General features: G+C 37.6%; 1 protein-coding gene across 1 annotated transcript in view; it reads left to right on the forward strand.

The window, feature by feature from the left end:
* dchs1b (dachsous cadherin-related 1b) overlaps positions 1-25,712 on the forward strand; it is a 93,798-nt gene that overhangs the window by 15,436 nt on the left and 52,650 nt on the right. The window contains exons 2-4 of the mRNA XM_032576163.1: positions 1,160-1,999; positions 2,089-2,286; positions 2,575-3,348. Of these exons, the coding sequence (XP_032432054.1) occupies positions 1,178-1,999; positions 2,089-2,286; positions 2,575-3,348 (1,794 nt within the window). The 5' untranslated portion in view covers positions 1,160-1,177. The remainder of the gene's footprint in view (positions 1-1,159; positions 2,000-2,088; positions 2,287-2,574; positions 3,349-25,712) is intronic.

Here is a 25,712-nt window from a genome sequence, read left to right on the forward strand (position 1 = left end):
AGCAGTTTCATGCTTGATAAATCTCAGTCTATAAATACAGGCGTAGCATATGTAAACATAATTTAAAAGGTAATCTAAATATTTGTAGACCTCATCAAGGGTAAGACTATGCATCCATCTAATGAAAGCTGCTTTAAACATCTATAGACTTTTCATAGACTTATGAGGGTATTTTTGTTCTTAATTTTATGATAGTGTGCAAAAACACTGTATGTGTGTCAAAGCCGGGTCACTGCCATTTGCAAATAATTATTGGTGTTTGTTTTAACTTGCTGGAAGCTCCAGATGGTGGCTTTAATTATTTACTGCTGCAAAGCTGAGTGTAAGGTGAGTTTTTGATAGTGTTTTTGAAGCATTGTAGTGAACTATTTGTCCATGTGCCAAACAGGAAGACACGTCCAAGGCTCTGGCACGCCTCAAAAACCAAAATCACACTTCTGCATGTAGTTTCTGATAAAAGTTTTTGACTAATGAGATAGAGCTGCCATTTAGACATGAAGGATGTTATTTTTATGGGTGTACTCATCTTTTATAGATTGGTTTACTTAAATGCAGTGATTAAGTTGTTATTTTTGTATTTTAAATGGTTGTTTTTCTCCAATTACTGAAGCTGCTACAGGATAACATTTCTAACGTGTTGGATGGAATGGCTGGGAAAACCTCATTAACATCCTAAATATCCCTCTGGATATCATCGTGTGATGTAGTAGATACTTCACCATGTTCTCACCCAGCAAGAAAAAAGGCCATCCTCAAGATAAATATACTTTATGCCTCTGTTCTCAATGTGGTTGAAGCTTGTGTGGATCCTGGACGGAGTTAGATTTCCATTTTCATGCTTTTTTTCAAAGCCTCAGTGACATTGCTGAAGAGTTCTTTCCTAACATTATATATGTTCTCTTCATGAGAAAAAGAAGCTGAAATTCATCAGGAAACATCTTTAATATTTGTTCCGGACTGTAAAAGTGTTAGTGCACTGTCAACCGAGGATTTAGAATTCATGCTGAAGTTTGAAATATGGAAAATTTTTATTTCTTTCTGTGCTGAAAGAGCTCAGCAAATTTTCCAAGATGTTTTAAAATGAAATCAAAATAAATTAAAGTGCAAACATTTCTTAAAAACATGTGCTTATATACATTTCTCTTCTCTTTCCTTCTAGGTATAACAGACGCCAGCCATGCCAAAAACAAGTAAAGGGTCTAGACGTAGGGCTCAGGTCGGCAGACTCTGTCTGCTTTCAAGCATTGGCCAACAGAAGCTCCTTTGTTATATTTTCATTATCCTATTTCGATCAACACTTGTTTATGGAGCACTAGAACTCCAGCTGGATGAAGGGCAGCCAGCAGGGACCATTGTTGGTGACATCAGTGCAGGGCTACCACCTGGTGAAACAGCGACTCTTTACTTCATCTCTGACCATGAGGGCACAGGCGTCGGCAGCGACCTTCACATTGATGAGACCACTGGCATCATTACCACTGCACGCAGCTTGGACCGAGAGGAGAGAGACCACTATAACTTCATTGCGGTGACAATGACTGGCACAACTATTCAGGTGTCCATCACCGTTAACGATGTCAATGACCATGCACCTGTGTTCCCCAAAAAGAAATCTCTTCTGAAAATCCCAGAACACACAGCAGTTGGGACAAGATTTTCCCTGGATCCTGCCACTGATGCTGACAAGGATCAGCTGACTACCCAAGGCTATACTATTCGCGAGGGCAATGTTGGCCAAACATTTAGACTTGAGACCAAGAGGGGTGCAAACAAGGTTCTCTATCTAGACTTGGTGGTCAATGGACTGCTGGACAGAGAGAAGCGCTCATCGTACACCCTGGTGATAGAGGGCTTTGATGGGGGCTCACCAAGAAGGATAGGATCTATGACTCTAGAGGTGACAGTGACAGACATCAATGACCATGCACCAGTCTTTAATCAGAGCAGATACCATGCAATCATCTCTGAAAATCTTCCACAAGGGAGTAGCATTTTACAGGTCAGTTCAAGGCTTTTTAGTGTCTTGGCTGTTGACTTAAACTAGGTGGACAGGGCTGCTTTAATGTTTGACTTTCTTTGTGTTTGCAGGTGTTTGCAACTGATGAAGATGAAGGTGATAATGGTTTGGTCCTTTATGAAATCAACCGTCGCCAGAGTGATCCTGACCGTTACTTTGTCATTGATCTTAAGTCAGGAGTCATCACTCTCAATAAACCACTGGACTTTGAGCTGAAGAGAGTCCATGAGCTGGTGGTACAGGCCAAAGATAATGCTAGCCAGCCTGAGGTAATTCCATCACAGCTATCCACTGCATTGAGCATTAGGTACAATGGACAATTTTTATTATAGGTAAAAATGCAGATGATTATTGATGATTATTATTGATGACATTTTTGCATATAAGTGATAAAAAATAGTGACGTGTTTTTGCTGATTTATTTTGCAATTTTGTGGCAAAAACAAAGCGACTGTAGAGTATAGCAATGTAGCAGTAGTTTAATGGTTCTATAAAAGCAAACAAAAAAGCAAACAATTGTGAGGAAAAATTTTGATTGTGCTTTTACATCTTCCCAGGTCACCAATGCATTTGTGACAATTCATGTCCGTGATTTCAATGACAACCAGCCTACCATGACTATCATCTTCCTCAGTGAGGATGGCTCCCCGAGAATCTCAGAAGGAGCCCAACCAGGCCAGTATGTAGCTCGGATTTCTGTCACTGATCCAGACTATGGAGAGTATGCGAATGTTAATGTCTCCCTGGAGGGGGGCGATGGGAAATTTGCTCTAACAACCAAAGACAGCATAATTTACCTGATATATGTGGACCAGATCTTGGACAGAGAGGAGCGGGATTCCTATGATCTCAGGGTGATGGCCACAGACTCAGGCACACCTCCCCTCAGAGCAGAGTCATCTTTCACTATCCAGGTGACAGATGTCAATGACAACCCTCCACTGTTTGACCAGCAGGCCTACAGACAAACCATTCCTGAGGTGGTCTACCCAGGATCGTTTGTTCTTCAGGTAACGGCCAGGGACAAGGACCAGGGTCCCAATGGAGATGTGCGGTACAGCCTGCTAAAGGGTAAAAACTCTCGCTCTGATTGGTTTTCAATTGATCCAATTACGGGGATAATCACCACAGCAACAGCTCTTGACTTTGAATCAGAGCCAGCCCCCAGTGTAACTGTTGTTGCAATGGATGGTGGCCGACCGCCACTGTCTTCCACAGTGAAGGTAGATATTGTGCTACAGGACGTTAATGATAACACGCCTGTGTTTTCCAAGAGTTTCTACAATGCTTCAATCAAGGAGAACACCTCAGCTGGAACATGCTTCTTAGAGGTAAGAAAAGCAAGAAGTGTACTTTGACCCCTTGGGCATCTTTGCTATCTTACCTACAAGTTTACATTACGTTTAGTCTCACCAATATAATATTGTCCTACTTATAAAGGTAAAAAGCCCTAGCATAAATGTCTCCCTTGTGCTCTTATCTTTTTGTTAAGTTTGTCCTTTCTCTCGCACCATATTCTTGACATTTATATCTAATACAAAAGCCTGATTTATACATGAATTTAAAGCTGTCTGGAACTCACACTTGTATATAAAGTAAAACACAATTATAAAGCTCAGGTTCAAAGGTTGTTTAAGAGAATGCTCTATGTCTAAGGTCTAAATTATTCATTCAGCAGCTATTTTAGGAGGAAAAGATTTATAAAAGAAAGAAAGAAAAGCCATTAAGAAAGACAAGGGAGTGAAACCTTAACTGAATTCCTGAAGCTACTGCAAGCAGATTTACTCAGTACTTGTATGTCCCTTCTCTAACCCCATGGGGTAACCATGGCATCCAATCCAGCTGCATACAGTGAACTCTAAGTATGTGTCTGTTATCTCGCTGGAGATTTTCTTGCCTTCCTTTCATCACAATTCCAGCAGTTCATGTATAATAGGAGAACTTCTGTGAGAAATGAAAGCTCAAGTCTGCCTGTTTGTTTCCAGCAAGGTCTTAATGTTGCATCATGAACTGCTTAGACCATCTGTTTTTACAGGTTGGGTTTGCTCCTCTGAGAAGCAAAGGGAAAGGAAATCAAGAATGGAAGTTATTACTGATGCTCAAGATATTTAAAGAAGCCGTACTTGTTGGACTGCATTCACATAAAATGTTCTGATCTACTGATCAAACTATTTGAACTAGAAGTGAAGTAGTTTTTTTGTTTACATTTGTTTTGGTTGCTTTCACAAATGTTGTCTGTGGAAATCAGTTTACTGGCCTGCTCTGCCAATGCACAGCATACTTGATATCAACTCTGTAGTTGTGATAGCCAGTCTGCTGAATTTATATAATTCTCACATAAATCATGTGGTCCCCCAATCTAGCTGTTGCAACCATCTATCCCTCCTAGCCAGAAGATATTTTGGCATTAGGCTCTGATGTAATCCTATGCCAGACATTATGGGTGGTTTTTCCAGTAGACTGCAGTATGACTAAGATTTCATGTGCTCATTCCAACACGTTTTTCAGGGTTTCCTTTTTCTTGGTGTGACCAGGCCAGGAGTCTCTGAGCAAGAGTCTCCCTGCAAGAGTTGTGATTTGCAGCATAATGGCAGCTAATGTTAAATTTCTTTTTTCAGTTAGTGGAATATTTGGCTGCTTAGAAGAGACACAGATGCTTACACATGATGTTACAGGCAGTACTACAGCCTAATAAATCTTTTTTTTCTTCTTTTTTTCAAAAACTGTACAGTTATTGTTAATCGTGTAATTTTGGATTACACGATCCAATTTGTCAGTTAAGGACAAATTGAAGATCTGGGTCACCTCAGTTTACTTTTTTGTGGGATGTTATTTGAAATAGGCAATCCTGTTGTGAGCTATTGTCACGTTCCTGGGAGTCGAGACAAATGTGGACTGTTCTCAGAATTGTACCAATATTTATAGAAGATAACAATCAGTGTTTGGAGTTTTAAATTATCATGCTGGCTTGGCTGGCTTGGTCTGGGGTTTGGGCGGTTATATTAAACAGGGTAAGCTAGCCAATATTTAATATCTAAGCAAGGAAATGTGTTATCAAAAAAATGTAGAGGTTATGCTGTTCTTGTGTTGATTATGGTTCGGTTCCAAGTTTCCTTATGGTTTTTCTTCCTTTTTTGTTCCATTGCTGTTTCTCTTAATATCTTTCTCAGTACATCTCTTTTTATTCCTTCTCATTCTTTGCTCAAGCATACTCACTTCCACTCTGTGCATAGGAAGTGTCTTATCAGTTTGGCCACTCCAGTAATCTTTAATGTGCCGGACTGTTTATGCAGCCACAACACAAAGGGGCTATTTATTTTTTTGGTTTCCTTGCTTTCCTTTTCCTTCGGTTCCTTCAAGTATTTCCCAAGCATGAGAGGTTATAGAGCCTTTTAGTGTGTATGGGAAATATATTCTTAATGGCCACTTCCATAATCTGAGGTGTTAAAAGGCATGAAAACAACCAGAATTTGAAGATGGGAATGAAAAATGACTTTCTTTAGAAAGTTGTATTGTTGTATGTAGTTGTTTATTGTATGTATATGGGGGGGGGGGGGATAGTTAGACATTTCATAATTCAATTCAGGTGTGATTTAGAGTGCTTCAAGGTGATTATAGAAGGATTATAAGTGCATCGTGATGCAAATCCCCACCTTCTCCCTGCGTAGCTACTTGGCGTCATTTAATCTAACTGATTTACTCTCCTTATCTTTAAATAGTGGTACAAAATAATTTGCAGCATTATTGTTTTACTTTGAAAAGGTTTGTTCTAATAAAATCACAGGCGTGATTAATAACAACACCATTTGTGGACTTCAAATTATTTTGAACAAAAATAAATACAGAGGGATAGATAGATAGATAGATAGATAGATAGATAGATAGATAGATAGATCTCTGTTGGGGAGGAAATGCACCATCATCAGACTTTACTTTACTAGTTGCATGCTAGATGAAATTATAATAGAAGAAAACGGAAAATTATGTCTTATGCAATAAACAAGAGGGTAAAATCAAAAAAGGCAAGTTTTTGGAAATTAAGCATGCAAAAACAAAGTGAACAGCTCTCATGAAAGCATATGTGCAGGTGCATGTCTATATGTCGTGCATCTGTCTGCGTGTACTTGTGTACACTCCCGAGGCCAAGATATCACTTTCAGCAGGTGATGCGTCTCCCCTGTGATGTTCAGCATGTGGTTTTCAGGTCAGGCCTGTTAAACAGCACTCAATCACTCAGACAGACACACAGATGTGCCCATTTGGGAGCACATCTGAGAGAGGGATTTTTGCTCGTTAATGCTGCTATAGAATGTCACCGCTGCAATTCAGATGTTTCACAATGTATGTTAGTAAAATTCAGTTCCACTGTTTGAAATGTGAGTGGTCATAAGCAATAAGAAACAAATGAGTCAGGGATTATCATCATGTGGTTTTGGATGATGTAACTTTCTGAATGTCCAAGAGTGAATAAAGCTCTGGTCAGCATTACAAAGATTTGTCAGCCATTTGCAATGAATTACAAATGCTTTGGTAGCTACAAAATATTTTGCTGACATTCTAAGTACATATTGCACAACATCTGCATTTTAAATGTGAACGTTCTTATAACTCTCTGAAACAGGGTTGAGACATCTGGATGACAAAATTCTGTGTAACTAACCATATTTTAGTGACCACATACAATGTTTTCTCTTATTTGCAAAATGGAAAAGAAAAACGATTTCAACTGTGGTCAAATGTTCTGAGAATGGTGGAAGAAAACAAGTAAAAGCAAACATATGGAAGTGATTAGAAACTAGATAAAGTGTAAAGTTATTCATATCTCTTACATTTTATACATTTTGTGACATTATAAACACAATCTTCTATGTATCTATGGGAATTTTATATGAAAATCTAACACAAAATAGTGACTATTTGTAAAGAAGTAGGAAAAGGTATTCACGATTTTCAACATTTTTACAAACCAATATATGAAAAGTGTGTTGTGCAATTGTATTCAGCCTCCTTGAGTCAAATCTTTGAGCTATCACCATTTGGTCCAATTGAAGATACAGGTCTTTTGAAGTATTTCAATATTAGCTTTGCATGCCTATTCACTGGGCTATTTTTATTTTCTTTACAAAACAGGTCAGACTCAATCGGAGAGAATAGAAAACGTCGGTGAACATAAATGGTATGTTCAAGTTGACATGCAATTTTACTTTTTTGCCATACAAAGGATTTAAAAATAAATTTAAGTCTCTCCTAGTCAGAGCAACTTATTCCATGTTTGCTGTGTGACCTACAGGGCTTTTGGTCAAGCACTTCTAATGGTTTTCTTTAAATAACTGCTTCTTTTTACTCTTTCATAAATGTCATATTTGTAGAGCACATGACTACCTGAGCTATAAATCGTTACATCTCCTCTAGGGCTTCTATTGGCTTGTAAGCTACTTTTCAGTCAATCAAGCTGGATGGCAATATGTTAGGTTTGGAGCTGTGCAATGCACTTTGCATTTTTAAATGATGGATTGAACAAAACTATGTAAGATGTTAAAAGCAGGATTTTTTTTTTTATCCTGCCCAACTTTATTCTCAGCTTAAATCTAACTTTTCAGTAAAAGTCTCAGGCGTTTGTTAGATAACATTTTGTGCAAAAACAAGAAATGCACCAAATAGGGCAGGGATAAAGTTAAGTTTGAATTGCACAAGTAATCTTATTTTGATAACCCCTGAAAGCCATGGGTTTTATTAGATTTTATATAATTCCATTAGATAAGCATGTCACACCTCAGATTTTTATGTGTAAAAAATGTTTTGAGGTTTTTTAAAAATATTTTTACAAGAATCTCAGTCTTGTTTTATTCTGAGAATACCACTTTTTATATGTAGTAATACCATCTGTGCTGCCTCATATTTTATCAGTCTTAGCTATAGTTAAATCAAGTACATCATTGCAGTACGAAGTTTGCATCTTTATTCTATTCCATTTGATTCCAGGTGATTAATATTCTTTTTATTTTGTTTCTTAAATTGTGCCCATTGAGAAAATCTGCTGATGTAAGTCTAAAAAAGCAGCAGACGGTATTGAACAAGAGCATACTGTATGTGCATATGGTGTGAAGATGAAGGAAAGAGCTTACACACAGGAGAGAGAAAAATTTATTTTGCCAGGTGGTGTTAGTCCTTCTGAATCTCCCACAAAACCACTTAGACAAACACAACACCCTGTTCTGTCAGAGCAATCAGCTCTTTTGGTGTAACAGCCATATTCAAGATCCATTTGCCTGAAGTCTCTGTAGCCCCTGAATAATGAAATACTAATGATACTTAAAACAAACACACACATGCTCTAGGGACTAATTGCATTTGTTAAACCCATATCAATGGAGCGGGAGACGTATGATGATGCATCGAGAGCAGGGAGGTTATTCATCTTTAGCTTCCCGTAAGACTCAACTAGTCTCCTGCTGGTGTCGTGCATAATCTGGGCCCCTCTCTTTGGAAACCAGAGCCAGAACAAACCACAGTTTGAACTTGGAGTTTAGACAGTCTGTTGAAGCCCAGAGTCACAAAACACCCACTTTGAATTTTATTAGGCTTAAAAATGTGTTGGAAGATAAAATTTATTGTCCAGTTGATGTTTCCAGTCCTGCTTTGTTTTGTGAACTGCCAATTGGTCAATAAAGAGTCGCCATGCTTTGTTTAAGCTTTATCTTTTGTGTGTTTTGATTTATCTGTTAGCATCTTCTCCCTTGGGTCAAGAGCTAAGCGAAGACAAGTTGTGGTTTCCTGTGATCCCTGGAACCAAATGTGTCAGTAGGATCTAACAGGTGATAAATGTTAACAAATGGCAGGGTTCACACACAAAGAGACACCACTGTGATAGAAAATTTGGTGAATCATTCCATGCTGCTAACAGCTGGCTCTGTTCTGACATGTTTTGGTCTCTGTGGTACACATATTGTCAATTTACCCGACTTGCTCTCACCAACTCACACATCTCCTAGGTCCAGGCTATGTTGACAGGATGTGTGTGACAAGGGATCAAGACAGTGTGTCTGCTATGTGAGCTATTCTCATAACATCCATCATCGCTCAGTGTGAATTCATCACCTGTTTGCTACTGGAGACTCAGATCCCAGAGAGAAAATCCATTATGGCTTGGCTGCGCCTGTGAAATTTACAGATAATGAGCTTGGCTTTATCTTCAAAAGCTGAAGTAATATCGGTCCTTAAAACTTACTTAGACATCCCTATAAATGTTAAGCCCGGAGTTTGAGTTTTCCCTATATAGAAACCCAGATTTACTGATGACTCAATTATGGTTGTCAGGTGTTTGGCTGTTTTGATTATTCAGTTTGTCTTGAGAAAGACAGTTAAAAAGATGTAAATATAATAGTTTTGTTTAATGCAGTAGCTATTTTGTCATGGTAGACTGTTAGCAGGATGTTCCCAACTTAAGGTGGATTTTATTTTTTTAATTTTTTATCCAAATAATCTTTACATTTAAAAGACCTCCAACCTTCTTGGATATGGCAGTTGTTCTAACATGGGCAAAATGGATATTCTGAGGGTACAGTGGGCTTTCTTCATAACTTCAGACTTTGCTCTGTGAGGTTAAAAATCCAGGTTGCAGACAGTTTACATCAGCAAAGATCCATTTTAAATAAAGGAGTGCACTTTGAACTATGCTGTAATGTTACCGCAATACTACTGTTGTACTTTAAACACTTTTTACAATTATCGGTTGTTCTCATACCTACTAAGACTGGAATCTACTCAGAGGAACCCAATAGTGAAAGCACACAACATTCTTTTTACACTGTAGCGACTGGTAAATAGCCCAGATTTTCCACTGATCTTGAAAATATCTCTCTGTTAGAATAATTTCAGTGGTAATTGACTTCAAATGTTGAACTCTTATCAAACAGCTTTCCTTTTGCATGGAACATTTTTCAGCTCTTTTGTGGAAATGCTTTCAAAAGCAGTACTTTAGTTCCACATCACAAGTTGTTGGGATATGCCATGTTTCAAACCTATCAGTGTTCATTCATGTGTGACCTGACTTGCCATTGCCTCTGTAGAGGGGATGGCCTTATGCCTCATTAAGCCCAATACTCTGTACCATATGGTAGTAGGAGCTTTCCTTCTTTCACTGCCTTTTTCTCTCCTTTTCTCCATTTTTAACTCCCTTCTGTTTCATTTCTTCATCTCACCTGTTATGGATTATTTCTCTCTGTTCGGTTTTTCATCCACTCACCCCTTCACCTCATGTCTCATGGGCTTTTATTCTGATAGTTGCTTTGTCAAAAATATTTCTTTCTTTGTGCTCACCTGTATGTTGTTTTTGCTTTTTGATTCATGTCCTCCTAAGTATTGGTTTATCATTACTTTTTGAACTCAGTTAAACTCTGGATGTCACTTTTGAGGACATGGTAAAAGCATAGTAAAACAGCCATGCAATAAAATTTGCATTTTGTAGAATTTATGATGTTTTCCCAAAATGAAACAATAAATTGAAAACAACCATCAGACCAAATTCATGGTTTGCCACCCACTACACTCAGCCTCAATTCCTGGCAAATGTAAAATTAGTCATTTGTATCCGTCTGGGAAGGCCTGTTGTAGTATTCTGCAGATGACCATGGGCTGCCCAGATTTTGTGACTGTGTGCAGTAATAGGACCCAGTATGTAAAAACATAGTGACAGTTTTAACAAATATGTAATAAACCTATTGTTTATGAAAGTTATCTACTGCAGCTTTAATCCAGTCCAGTTTTTTAACATTGACAGTGCTTTAACACTAGGAGGTTTTAACACTCCTAGTGTTAAATATAGCTCTGGCCGTTGAAGACAAAAAGCATAGGCATAATGCATTTGCAAAAAGTAAAGCATTTTTTTATTTGTTGTTGTTGTTGTTTGCCTCTATAGTGTGAGAACATGTTCAGCCAGAGCAAAAGATAGTGATATCAATTTGTGAAACACCACATTATAAAACGGCTGCAGTCACTACAATTTGAACAGAGCACACACTTGTCATAATAGACATATTTTCTGTCTTTCTCTTCCTGCATATCTCTCTACACCAGCTTCCCTGCTCTGTTTTTGTTTTTGCCTCTTTAGCACTCACTTTCTCTTTGAGTCAGTACTTCATCACTGTATAGCTGCTTGTTGGTTAAATCATCTATTTTCCCTGTTCTCTGCAGTCTGAGAATGGAAGGAACAACGTCAGCCATATAAAAAAAATGGAAAGTCAGCCACACAAAAAGGTCATAGTCTTACTGCAGTAGAACAGCAGGGGATCCCAAGGTTCTCTTCAGTTCATTAGGTCTTACTGATCTAATTTTCCGTCACACCAAGTTAAGTTGCCTTAAATTAGCATGCTTCCTCTTTCTCCATGTCACATTTTCTTTTTTAATGGGTTCTGCAGTTTTTAGCAGCAGGTGGTTGATCATTAAAGAGTGAAGTGAGGTATAAGTGCTTTCTTCCCAGTGTATCAGTTTCTGTCATTGAGAGATTTCAGATGAGAAGTCAGTGAGGGTCAAGAACAGTATTTTCACAGTGTGACAGAGCAAATTAATTTTTAAAATCAAGTGGATATTTGTGTATATGAAAGTGTGTTCTACCAATAACTCTGGCACCAGTTCAACTCAAGCAGTGCTGTTAGTGTCCCAGCTTTTTTACTCTCCTTCAAAAGGGTCAAAGACAGTTCAGATATAGGTTCTAGTTTTCTCTTCTTAATCTTTGTGCGCCAGTCAGACCTTTGATTTCCCATCCCTAGTTTTTGTAAAAACATTGACCTGCCAATAGACATTTTAGCTCATTCCAATTTATCTTTAAGAAGCATATTAAAAAGAACATATACATCCATTAAAATATTGTTTTCTGGGATTCTTGCATGAGCAGTCAGTAATTCTTTACATCAGGAACAGTGGCAAATGCAAGTTGTTGGGGAGAACAGTCACTGTAAAACACATTATTATTAATATTTTAAAACAAACAAGAAATGATAGTGTTTGAGTTTTAAACTGAATTTAACATATCACATTAGCAATTAATGTGGACAGACTGGTGAGAATGACAAAATATCAATTTCTTTTTTTATTAGAGAAAATACGTAGATCCTTACCATAAAGTCCCAAATGGTCAACAGGATTTCCAACCCCATCTTGTTTTGCAGTGGTCTTTTCAAGTTTAAAAGCTCTCACAGCCTGAATGAACTGCAAATATGTTGCAGCCTGTCCTAGAAATTCTTTTAGCTTTTCAGATTTCTGTGCTTCCTTCGACTTCATTTTTAAACCCCTCAATGGCACTAAGCATAGTTGTTCTTCTCACCATGACAAGCTTCTGCGCAGATTACTATTGTCAAATTGGTGTCCAGATAATGGTGCATTTACTGATATGTAAACAAGTGGAATATGGAATTTTTGATTTTCAAATCAAGTTAAAATTTTTCCACTTGTCTTCTGTGACTTTCTCCTCAGAAACTCAAATGTATATGGATGCTGAAAGGAAAGGAGAAGGGAGTAATACTCCAGATCAGTCATGTCTTAATGGTGCCAAAAGACATAGCGTTAAACATATCTGATGTCTCATTCAGCTTTGTCTGTTTAACGTCACATAAATGGGAGAGAGCAATGAAGGATATTTTCTATACAAAATGATCCACATCACGCCTCTTGCTCTCTATTCGTCTCCCAGATGCACATCTGTCATGTGTACACCTCATACTGTCTTTTCTTCAGAATTTGGCTTTTATGAGAACAGTTCCCCCCACAACATGCTTATTTATGGTTCTAGTTAGGGAAAATTTCCACTGGCCTGTAGTAGAATATTTCACAAGAAATCTTTTCCAACCTCTCACCTGCCCTCGCTAGCCTTCACTGCTGTTATTCTATTCATTTTCTTTTTTTTTTTCTGTAAGTCCATTTAGGTCCTTGGCTGTCCAAGCACTAAAAACTGGCACTTTCACATACATTTCATGGCATATTGCATGGCATATTAATATTTCTATTTATTATTAAATGTGTGCACAAAGGTTAACTGCAGCACAGGATGAAACCAGAGCATAGGCTTTAAGAGTCGAAACCACATAAAATAGGAAGCTTATTTCCACTGGCGGCCCTCATGCATGCAACTGTGTGGTTGTAGGCAGCTGTGTCAGACAGGGATGGAAGTGTAACAGGAGTGGAAATAATTTTCCTGTTAACATGGCCACATGCTTGACTCTGTTTCAATTCACTGTGAAAATCTTCAGTTGACTTGAATGAATAAAAGACAGATGACAACAACTATTATTTTTTCCCCAGTGGCAGAATGTTAATTCAAAACATTTTTATGAAGTTTTAATCTATCCTATTTCTTCTATTTTTGACTAATTTTAGGAGAAATTGTTTATATATATATTTTTTAAATGTGAAATATATTTCAGAGGTCATACAAGGGTATCATTTGATTATTTATCTAAAATATGTACTAATTTTTCTTCGAACTGCATTTGATCCATTTCATGGTGGTCTTTTTCCTAATTTCAAGCAGCCTAACTCTAAGTTGTCATTAGCAGGAAATAATTTTTCATACCCCCACCACTTTTCAGTATTCCCTTACTGCCATCCACACAGAGTCTAGCTCTTACAAGCCATATGACAGAATTCAGATCACACATCACATGTTTTTATTGGAGCTGCAAAAGGACTCTGAGATGAATCTCTCTGACATGAAACAGTAGTTGCTATGTGACATTTTAACTTCGCACTGATTACATTTTCAGCCTTCTGGCGTGGCTGAGGTGTTGGCTGGGGAAAGGTAAATCCTCTCATTTATCCTCATTCTTGGTCTTGCTGCTGTATGTGATTTAACTTTTTGAGTAAGGATGTGTCAGATTTAATGTCAATTTAGGAGAACCAACATTTTTCTGAGCATGCGGCCCATTTTCAACTCAGTGGTTTTGGAACCGCTTCACTGTGGCCAAACACGCCCTGAGTGCACTGTGCAGTTTAGGAACCTCTTTATACTACTTGGAATAAATCTCTTGGGTTTGAAATAACATGTCAGTTGTAGAGAATTTAGCATTTAAAAGCAATCAGAAATGCTGAAGTAGTTGCAAAAAGATGATTGTGACTGTGTTCCTGTTGAAATAATTAAAAGAAATGACAGCAGAAAAAGCTGCACGCACCAACCCTCATTAGATGTCCATGTCTTGTATCACAGTTGCTGTTTTTCACTGGAGTTTAATGTCTTCACATCCTGGCTCAGCAGTGTGGTTTCTTCAGCATTTGCTATGGGAGCAGTTGGAAGTTGGAAAGCTGCAAAGGAATGTCTATTGTATAAGTAATTAGTCTATTTTTATTAAATGAGCAGTTGGAAGTTGGAAAGCTGCAAAGGAATGTCTATTGTATAAGTAATTAGTCTATTTTTATTAAATGAGTGGAAAGCAGTATTTTTTTTTACTACTGTACAAGCTGTGTGAGTTTCTGACTATGTACATGTCAAAAATACAATTTCTCAAAGACATAATTAAAGTTATAAATCAGAGATTTATGGAGTCTTTTTTAAAACAAAGACAACCCGAACCCTGGGATCTAATATTATCTAGTTGGCATGACTAGCACTGTTAACAAAATAGAATCTCCACTGCCCAAGTGTTTGCCCTTCAAAATCCAGGTCCTTAACAATAATTCTCAGATTTCCAAAAGGCTGGCAGAATTTCCAAATCCATCATGTTCCATGACAGATGTTTGAAAGCTAAAATGACCAAATCAAATCTGCTGTAATAATTTCCACACTGAAGAGTTTTGTTGTCAGCATACTTGGTAAATATAGATAGATAGATAGATAGATAGATAGATAGATAGATAGATAGATAGATAGCATTTATTGTCATTGAACAGAATTCAACGAAATTTCCATTGCAGCATATTACAAAGGTGTGTTCACCAACAGAAAAAGACTAACATTTTGAACTTTCAGTTGGCTGGTGTGCAATCAAGGTCAGTGAAGGGAAAAAAAATAGTAGATTACCGTCAGCAGCAGATTTGTTGATTTCTTCAAACAACACTAGGAATTTTTGTGCTAACCTCTTGCATTGAAATTTTATTGACACTCTTGTATTTATTGCATGACCAATTGTCTCTGCTAATGGACTGACTGAGTGATCCAGTCTTCCGTTGTGTCTGTATTAGTTGCAGACATTTGTGTATCGGCTAGCATCCCTGTCTCTAGGGAAAGATCAATTTAGAATCCTGGAAGGAATTTCCGAGTTGGTCAAATGCTGTTCACACAAATAAACACACATTTCTCATGTACAAACATTTATGTAGACTCGTGCTTCCACACAAACACTGGGACATGTACATGCTAGTTGACACCCATACCATGGCGGGGTGTACGGCGTATTTTGTGCAGAACTCCAGGGGACAATTAAAGAGGAGCTGCTTGATTGCAAGGAGCTCAGAGTACCAGAACTGCTTCTCTCATGCCGGATGTGAGGACTAATGCAATCTATCGAAGGGTATTTTCTCTTCTTTGGAGCCTTTGTATCTTATCTGAAGGATTATTCTTTCAAGTCATGCATATGGAGAAAATGAGATCACAGGAAGTGCAGAACAGATGATATGCTGTTGTCTGCAATTGATATATACTTTCTATTCTAACAAAATCCTCCATTCTGATATTAGATTGCAGTCTGAGGCTGAGCTTCAAGGACTCAAATCATGACTATAAGATAAACAATTAAAATGAAGTAGATTCCAAATATTAGGTACATAAGCATAGCTTACTACATAAAAAAAACTAAGAAAAGTAGTTTTGTGTAAAACAGTTTTTACATCTATACTAATTTATATGTCCTCATTTTAAAATAAATCTATCCTTTCTCAAATGTTACAAAAACACACACATACATGCATAATAGTTAGTTTTCGCTTTTGGCAACACAAGCACCTACACTGGATTTGCTAGCTGGTTTTGGCAAGAAGACCACCGTCGACTGCAGGTGTTGGAATCATTAACTCCAGTTCTGCTTTAGCTGCACCATCAGCACCCACCTCTTTAGTCTTGGCTCTCATTGCATCAGTCTGTAGGAATTCTTGTGTATTCTGCTGTGGATACATGTGCTTGAGCAAGAGCCTCGCATGGTGGCAAAAGGTGAAGGTTTTAGTTCATTAGGCAGAAAATGGTCACAACAAGTTTAGTGAAAATTCATTGCTGTACAATTCGCATTGATGTTTTCTTTATCAGTTTAAAAAGTTATGAGTTAAGCAACATCCAGCTTTGTTAAATTACAGGGAAGGGAAACCGTTTCTTTCATATCTGATCCACATAGTTGAAGTATCATCAAAACCTGGCAACCAATTAGAAAAAGAAAACAAAAAACATGTATTAAAGCTCAGAAAGTTTCCTGCCCAGTTTTATTTATATATATTTTTTTTATTCTGATTTCCATTTGTAAACTATAATCAACAGAATCCCAAATTTTTATTGTAGCCTTTCTAACATGATTTATTTAAATTAGGAGATGCGATGCCGCACCTTGTGTCTGGAGTGAGAATTACTGTAAAACAGGGTGTTACTATTTTTTATAAAAAATGAAAACTAATTAAAATTTTGGCATTCTAGAAATTGCTGCAGCAAACATATGTGTGTACATCTGTGCATATTTACCCTCAAAAATGAACACCGTTATTATAAAACCGAGATGCTATACTAAATTTGAAGTCTCTAAAGGAAAAAACAGAGTTCCTGTTGTGTGACATGTTCAGCATTTCTGAACAGAGCCATTTCAAACAGACTAATCACATCACATTTTTGGTGAATCTTGATTATAAATACCTAGCTTTGTTTGGAAGTAAACTAAATTTAAAGCTATTTGATAATTTTATGGTGTAAAAATGGTGTAAAAATGCACAAGTTACTAAGAAAGGGTTTGGACTCATGGTCACAAAACATGAGAAAAAAGGAGCTAAAAAATATCCTACTTTTCATAGTTCCTACACGATCAAATGTAATACTAATTGATTCTTCAGACAACAAAGACAATGGGGTCTGCGAGCACGAGACCCCACTGCAGCACGAGTGCTACAGTTCTTTCTATCAGCTTAAAAATGATTCATTTTTAAGTACTTTATAAAAGTCTTATTTCAAAACATAGACCTGATTTGTTCAGATGCATTACAAAACCACAATGAAACTACCTTATGATAAAAAATGCCTATGTTTTTTAGCTTAACCTCAGTATTTCACAATAAACCTGTGAAGGCGGTTTGACAAGAGATTGACTTGTCATACACTGGTAAAAGGGTCTGGAAAGATTTCAACTCAGCAGATTTTAGACAGCATCGAAAGGCTCATGAAAGGCATGGCTGGTGTGAAAAAGGATGAATACAAGAGGGAGCGGCGATGCTGACGGTTGCCATGCCAATGAGAGACGTGGAGGGAGGAGAGGGGGAGGTGGTGCAAAGCCAATTCATCACCGCTTCGCGTTTGTGTAAGTGTGTGTGAGTTTGTGTGCCTGACTTCACCTCTAGCTGTCTGTGTGCCCTTGAAACAGGCTGGTTCTTTTTTCCACATCTTTCTTGCACACACACTGTTTAGAATAATGGATAAATACATAAATAAATTGAAAAAGTGGAACATTGCACTGGGGAATTGCATAGTCCCCAAAGCAATGGGCAATGCTTGTGCAAATTGGTTGTGGGCATTTCAGACTTACAGGGTGTTTAGCACTGCTGATTTTTTTTTTTCTTTTACAAAGAATAGATCTGTCTGGTTCGTATTTAAGCAAGTTGTCTCCCTTTGTTTTTCAAAATGAAATCTATAACTGTGATGCACTACATGCAATTGATAAGTTCATAATGGCAGCACTGAGGGAACACCATCTGTGTGTGAATTAGAACCAGAGGAGTGCAAATAGAAGTGTGTGCGCATGCAGGGAGGAATCTTCCACCATGGCATATTTTTCATGGGTGTCAGAGGGAGAGTGGGGTCATGTTTTTGCGAGTGGGCTCAGAAAGAAGCAGACAGACACTCCTCGCATGAACACATACCCATGTGAAGGATGATTGCCATTACTCCATGTAGATAGCGGGTGTACGTGCGCAGTGGGGGGATAAGTGTGATGGTTTTCAAACGGTTGCAGCCATCGTTCAGCGGTAACCATGGAAACGAGACTCTCAGGACCACAGGGAAGCAAAAAAAAAAGAGAGGAGGGAGGCGGTGGGGGAAAAAAAGGGGCGACAGAGGGAATTACTCAGGACCAGGCTTGTTGTCTTTATTCTCTGATAAGCACACTGATGGAATTGTTTGGCCTTGTCTAAACAAAGTAGCCAAATAAATAAATTATTGTAAATTATATCTAAAAAAAATTACATAGAAACTCACACAATTTCAATTAATGCTGTTTGGGTCATATGTAGCATACATAAAGATGTGCTTGCGTCTTGGTTTCAGGCCTATAAATGCTTACAATTACGTGCAGCTGTTCGAAGAATAACAATTTTCTGTGATTTAGAAAAACGGTTGCATTCCTAACGCAAAAATGTGTTCATATACTTTCCTAAAAATCAGGCTTTAATGCTGTATAGTTGTCCATGTCGTATAAAGGATGATGTGTTTTGTTTGGATATGTGCAAGCTTTTGTGGAATAATTTCATGCAAACTCTGAAAATGGATAATGTGTCTGCATGATTAAGATCTCAACGTGCTTTTTCTTACAGTATCTGAAGTGTGGCATAATGTGAGGTACATAATACTCGGCCAGCTTCATAGGAACACTGAGTCAGATTTATTTGTATCACCTTTAAAATTCCGTGGTGTACTGCAGCTTTGGGGTAAACTGAGGTAATGCCTTATTCCCACAACTGTAAATATGCTGTACTTGAACCAGTTTGGCTGGCACATAAGCGGCCCTGTGGTTTCAATTGGAAAAGTCAATTCACGTTTAGAATTATTACGTCTTTCTTTATTGTTGTTCTTATGAAGTAAAGATGCACATAAATCTGTAGCTAATTTTTGGCCTCTGTTTTTGTGAAGTTGTTACCTGTTGATAATAATTAATACTGATTCTAATTTCTCAGTAAGAACTACATTCAACAACACTGACAATATATTTACCAAGCCATTATGTTATGAGATGTCTTTAATCATGTAAACGAGGACCATAGTTTTAACTACGAATACTGAAATACAAACAAAACAATAAAACTAAAAGAAAGACAAAAAGAAAAGGGCATCAGCTAAAAAAGCAACAAAAATAATTATAATTCTTTTTTACAAGACTAAATTTTGGTTCTCCATGATTGATAAGAATAAGAATAATTTATAAACGTATAGGGTGTGTGGATTTCTACGTGTGTTTAAGTGACAATTCAGCTTGATTTAAGCTTTTTATCTTAAGCACTTCCACATCTGGGTGTTTCAGTTAGCATAAAAAATGTCCTTAAAGACACACACATGCTTGCAATATCCTCAGCTTTCACTGTGACTCCGAATGACACCCTTTGTTTTCATGATTGTCAAATTAAACATCTCTCCTTTTAAATGGGACATACATGGGCCAGCTGCCAGCTCATCTAGTATGAGAAGAGAAGGTAGCCTTCATTCATTAACCAAACAGCCCCCCCTTCTCCCTGGAACTGCTAGGAATCGTTTGAAAAATCTTTTATATTCACACACATATGTGCATCCTCACACACGAGGAGAGAATGAGGGAAATGTCCCTGCAATCTTTTGTGTCACAGAGTAGGGTTAGATTGATGACCTCCCCCCCATCTGGGAACAATCACCTCACAGACTGCCCCAATATCTAACTTGTGTGTGTGTGTGTTCAAACTGGAGTAGTAAACCTATTCATGTCAGTTTATGGGACTTGGCTTTCCATGTGTTCATAGATGTGTTTATATGCCTTCATAATCCCAGAGTGACACTGAAAAGTCATTTCTATTACTGTCGTTTCTGCAAAATGCAAAAGCTGGAGACCACAGCGAGGACTGGACGCTTTCTTTTATTCTCTGGATAATTAATCATTTGAATTTCTCTTCACAGCAGACCGCAGATTCTTTATCCAGTCCCAATCTTTTGACAAACACTTTAGTCTTGCCTTCTTGCAGCTGTCCCTGTTTAAACAGTCGAGTGGGAGTGACCATCATAGGGTTAATCAGGCTATCCGGTGCTCTACATCGCACACCACACCTATGTTTTGTAAAGGAAGGAATATTTAGCTTAATTAATGCCTGCTCCCCCATCCCACAGCGCATAACCTACATGGTTACTGCTCAGAATTCAGAACTTTCTTTAAACATAGTTGAGTTTTCCTTTATATTCATTTATAACATAATATCTTTTTGATCTCTTCTTTATTTTCACTTACATTATTAGGGATTCAATAATATCCCCAATATAGTTCAGCCTCTGCATGTTAAAATAAAATCTTCTGGCCTTTTTTCTCTGTTTGTGTGATTTAAAGGATTGCACTGAGGTTGTCATTTTCACAAGGTCAGGTTTGATGAATAGAAGAGATTCTGGCACAAGTCTCCGGGTGTCTGAGATTGCATGCATGGGTGCAAATTTTTCTTGTTTTTTTCTCTTTCTGGACTCTCTTCACGATGATACACACCAGAAAGCATTTGGCTGAAATTCTAAATCAGATATCCCGAGTCACCAGGGTAGGAGATAAAATGATGCAAAGGCCACTTAAGGATCAGTGTAAGAAGAGGTACCGAATCTGTTTCAACATCTGTTAAGGATTTGAAATATTTAATTACAAAGTAAAAAAAGGTTGTACAAAAAGAAAAAAACAGACAATGAAATGAGTCAGACAGACACACATGTGGTGTCGGAGAAAAACTCATGCTCAGCTTTTGTTCTAGATTTCACACTCTGATCCAATATCTACGTATATGAGGTTAACGCGGTGCTGGTGGTCTACATGGTCAGTGTGCAAGCTAGTATGCTGAGTGTCCCATTAATCCCACTTTGTTGCATATTGCACACTTCAGAACACATGTGCACATGTGCATGCACACACACGCACACGCCCGCACGTACAAGCTGGACGCAAACAGAGTTTGACAGCCAAGATAACAGAGGGCTGTGACAATTAGACAGTTAATAAATCCATCACTTTATGATTTTGTGTGAATGCTTTCACTTCATATTCACCATCCTGTCAACATCTGTACACTTATTTAAACAAGTGTGAGGTTCATAAGAACAGTCCTGTACAGTCCAAACTTATGTGATTCGTATGATCTCGGACTCCCTATTTGCCTCATTTCTCACAAATAAAACGAAAACACACTGTCTTCACTAGATCTCCATTTATTTTTCAACAATTCCATTCAATCTCTTTCTAGCATAGGAATTATACTGATTGAAGACATCCCTGTACACTTTTGAACTCTGAGTCAGTGATGAAGATCAGAAAATGGTAAAGGTGTCTCTTTTTGCAAGTTATTAATAAAACCATCAACAATGGATCAACTAGATCACTTTCTAACTTTCACAGACAAAGGAAGGTGCAGGATTTTCTCCAAAAGTTCAGACAATCTTTAAGCACAAGATATGGTGTTCGTCTGCGTGTCGGTAAGAACCCATACAATTCCTTCCAAAGGGTTCCATAAAAAAAAAAAAGAAATGCAGAGTGAGGGGCAATGTTCCTGGAGTTCCCACTTATGGAAAATCTGGTCCCATAAAACTTTCTTTAGTCTTCACTTAGTTGTGTGTGGATCATTTAAGAAAAGGAAATTGCTGTTGTTTTGATTTTATGTAACAAAACAGCACAGCATTGGTTCATCATGAAAAGTGGTGTTTTTATGTCACTTTTTATGACAATGCTGTGTGATGAGATTATTTGGCTTATAAAAGTGACAAATAATATCAACTTTGAAAGTCTTACAACTAATGGAAATGACCGAGGAATACCATAGTGTATAATATATCTTCAGCAAATCAAACTGTTTTATCATTTGAGCTCATAAAAGCCAAAAATACTGAATATATAAACAAATTGAATGCGGTCCTAAAAAAATAAGCAATCACATCAAATCAATTTTGTAATTTATTTTCTACTCCTGCCTGTGTTAGGGAAGATAAGCTTGAAACATAAAAATATAAAACCTGCTCTTTCCATCAGTGTCCCCCTCCTTTTGAAGCAAAAAGTAGCTGAGAGATTGAATTCATACCAAGTCAGGGTTTGTGCAAAGCGGGGCAAAACAGAACGCTTGTGTCAGATGTACTAGGATTTCTCAGATGTGAGAAACAAAGGTACATTTACATCTTAAAACCTCGGACCGAATTACAGTTGACAGTTCCATCCGTGAGTCTCAGCTGCAACTTCCATCATATTTAGGTTGGGCAAGCAAGGACTTACTCTTCTATATGTGAAAAGAAGTATGCAAAAGAATGCTGAGCAAATCTTTGACTGACATGCAGAACATGTTCTTGGACAATGGAGAGCACTGTTTTTGGCATTTATCTAAGTTTGCAGTTGGTCAGTTAAGAAAAACAAAGCAATTTGAGATCTCCAAATATAAATATATTTCCTTCAACCTACTAAAAATCTTTCTGAATTATAACAAGGGAGAGAAGTACTTTTCCTAAACTTCTGGCCATTTTGGGATTATCTTTCAGATGCACGGTTTTAAAGATAACAAAATTAGATTTTATTTCACCCTTAACCTCGATGACGGTCAAAAACTTTCAACACCACACTTTCGTACATCACAATTACACTACTTTCCATCCATCCATCCATCCATCCATCCATCCAGCCATCCATACATACATACATACATACATACATACATACATACATACATACATAAAACAAAGACAGAAATTTAAACTCTAAAATAACAAACTGTTTTTCCTGAAAAAAAAAACAAAAATCAAATTTGATTTAAAAGTTAAAAATCAACAAAGAAAAAGTCTTTTAAAACACTATGAAAGAATAGACCATACCTTGTAGCATAACACATAAAGAATAAAAATAGCTTATTTGATTAAAATTAAATTATGCTTGAAAGAAAGAAGAGAATAAGTTGTAGCTACAGTTAAAACACTAAAAGCTTGAACATCTGCTTAATGCATTAACCCTAATAGTGCTGCTTTTCAGTAATTCCTTATCTTTTCATCCTTTTCATAAATGTAATTTTTACTTTCTCTAAAACGCACAAAATCCCCAAAACAAACTTATTTATCTTAAGAGTGTTCTCTAGCCACCCTGTTGGTCTCTTCTCTCTAGTTTGGGAACCGCTGCTCCAAGGTTATTGGCACCTTGAGGAGAAACCAGACAGGTTTAGGAGTTGGGAGTCAGGCTGGGTTAGTGAGCAGACCACAGAGTCAGGATGGAGGTAATGCGAGATGCAGACTATAGAAGACCTATGGAAACAGAGACGCTCATTTATAGTCCAACTATAGAGATTTAATCTACACCATTAAATTGGCCAGCAGCGTCTCTCAGCTGGTCCACTCTTATGGGAGTTTTCAAAGAGAACTATTACTGTGATTTACCGTGAGCAGCTTTTATATAGTCCATGCTCTCAGTCTCCATATTGGAGGTCTGTTCTTTTTCCTATTTTTGCTCTTCTTCACTCTGTCGTTTTTTACTCATTCATTAAGCCAGACACAGTTCATAACTGAAAACATTATATCCAGCACATCATGCTGTATGTTTACGTATGCAGTAAATCTTGGAGTCTACGTGGACACACAAGGACCTTTGTAACGTTTCCCCTCAGGGTGTCTGAGGCTTTGGTCTCACTTTCATGTAACCCACCTCTCCCCGTTTTACCTTCAGTAAACCTCTTCTGGGTTTTTCTCCAATGATCAGTTACAGCTAATAATAAGAGGCGTGCTGCTTCCTCAGTCCCCACACAATCCCTTCTCACCTCATCTCCTAAACAATTTGGTTGGTGGTAAAGTTGGCAGCAGCAAACTTTGCACCTAATTCCTCAGCCATGGTTTTATGTGCGCTTGAGTGTTGCTGATTATTGGCGGAAGGTCAACACTGTACTGCATCTCACAATGGCACTAATCCTGAAGTGTTGATATTTTACTATTATTCTAATGACATCATTATTTGTGTCATTTTCCATGCCTCATGATTTGAATTGCACTCTTCGAACACTCCCACGTGTTCCTTTGCTCTGTCTTCCTGCTCGTTTATTGAATGGTGGGAAAAAGTGAATTATCAACAATGATCTCATCACCGCCATACTGTATTCGCCATTTGCCATGTAGTTTACTACTGACCTTTTGTGGGTGACTCAGCGTTGAAGAAATTAATCTAATGGTTGGTTTGAATGTGCACAGAACAGAAAGACCAAATTTGAGAATATTCACTCTGTCTCTCTCATGTCTTGTCTCTAGAGTATTTGTACCACTGACTTGGTTTGCTCAGTGGCACAAATACTGAGCAAACCAAACAAGAGAGCTTTTGTTTGGTTAAAAGTTCTTCATCCATTTTTTTTATTTTTATTTTACTGATATGTTTTGTCTGACTGAAAGTAACATTCATGTGTTGAAGTTGCCCAGCCGGAGTCCCGACTTCAATTTGGTCAAGAATTTGTGAAGGGAGCTAAAGTTTAGGGTGATGGCATGGAGGAGTTCCAGCCTCAAAGACTTGCAGGTGATCACTAGAGATAAATTCTCAATGTACTTGTGGAAACTTGCGAAAAGCTGCCCAGCCATTATAAGAACAGTTTGACTGTTGTAATACCAAATGAAATTTTTCACTGGTCACTATTTTCTTGAAAACTGATATTTCCTCTACATTGTTTTTTTTCCAATCAGAAACAAACTCCTTGTACTTCTTCATACCCTATTTGCAATTTAAACTCTTGGTTTAAATTGCATGTGATTAATAAAAAAAAAACCATTGTTTTGGTTAGGATCTAGACACTGGCAAAAGTGTACTTTTTACCACCATAAGATTTTACCAAAAAGAACGATTCTAGTTTATTAGAAACACAGCCCCTGTTGCTTAATCTGCATTCGTTTTAGCTTAGAAAGTTGCAAAGCCTTCCTATCTCTGTAATTGTGTGCAGTTTCAGATTACGAAAAGAATTTTTTTTCGAATGGGTCAAACTTTGATGGTTTTTCCAGTAAGAGAAAAAAAGTGTGGAAAGGTGCAGGTGATTCACACCTAATGTTGGGTTTTTTGCCATTTTGATTAAATGGCCTCTTATTTTTTAAGAGGATGAACATATGCTTGTGTTTCTGTGGTCCTGCTGGGGGTCGTCACAGGGTTAAGAGGCTTGCTGCAAAGTCTATAGATTGGATCATGTGGAATGTGGATTTGAATGTGAGGAAGAAAAGGGTTTTCACTCATTCTTTTCTGCTAATTAAACATTTTTGTCAGAACTTTCTTGTTTACATAAAAAAACAAGAATGTTGTGCTAGCATTTGTTCTTTTTTTGAAAATAAAAAAATTGATTACAGGGCCGCTGAGGCTTTCAGTTGCGCTACCTTTCCTTTTCAATTATCATGATGCAGGACGTCGTCTCCCTTTCACCAGCTCCTACTGAATGGAGGTATACTTTGTCAGAAAAGCAGCCTATCAAGTTACCGGTGTCAAAAAACTGCACACAGGCTCAACTTCCAATCGCTTATCACTGTTGTCATTTAACACTTGTGTCAACCTGAGGCCAGGTCTGCCTCTGCACTGCTGCTTGCATTTGAAGTTACATGAAGTACATGATGTAAATATGCATC

This window comes from Xiphophorus hellerii, chromosome 11, assembly GCF_003331165.1.
Source record: "Xiphophorus hellerii strain 12219 chromosome 11, Xiphophorus_hellerii-4.1, whole genome shotgun sequence".
NCBI classification, from domain to species: Eukaryota; Metazoa; Chordata; class Actinopteri; order Cyprinodontiformes; family Poeciliidae; genus Xiphophorus; species Xiphophorus hellerii.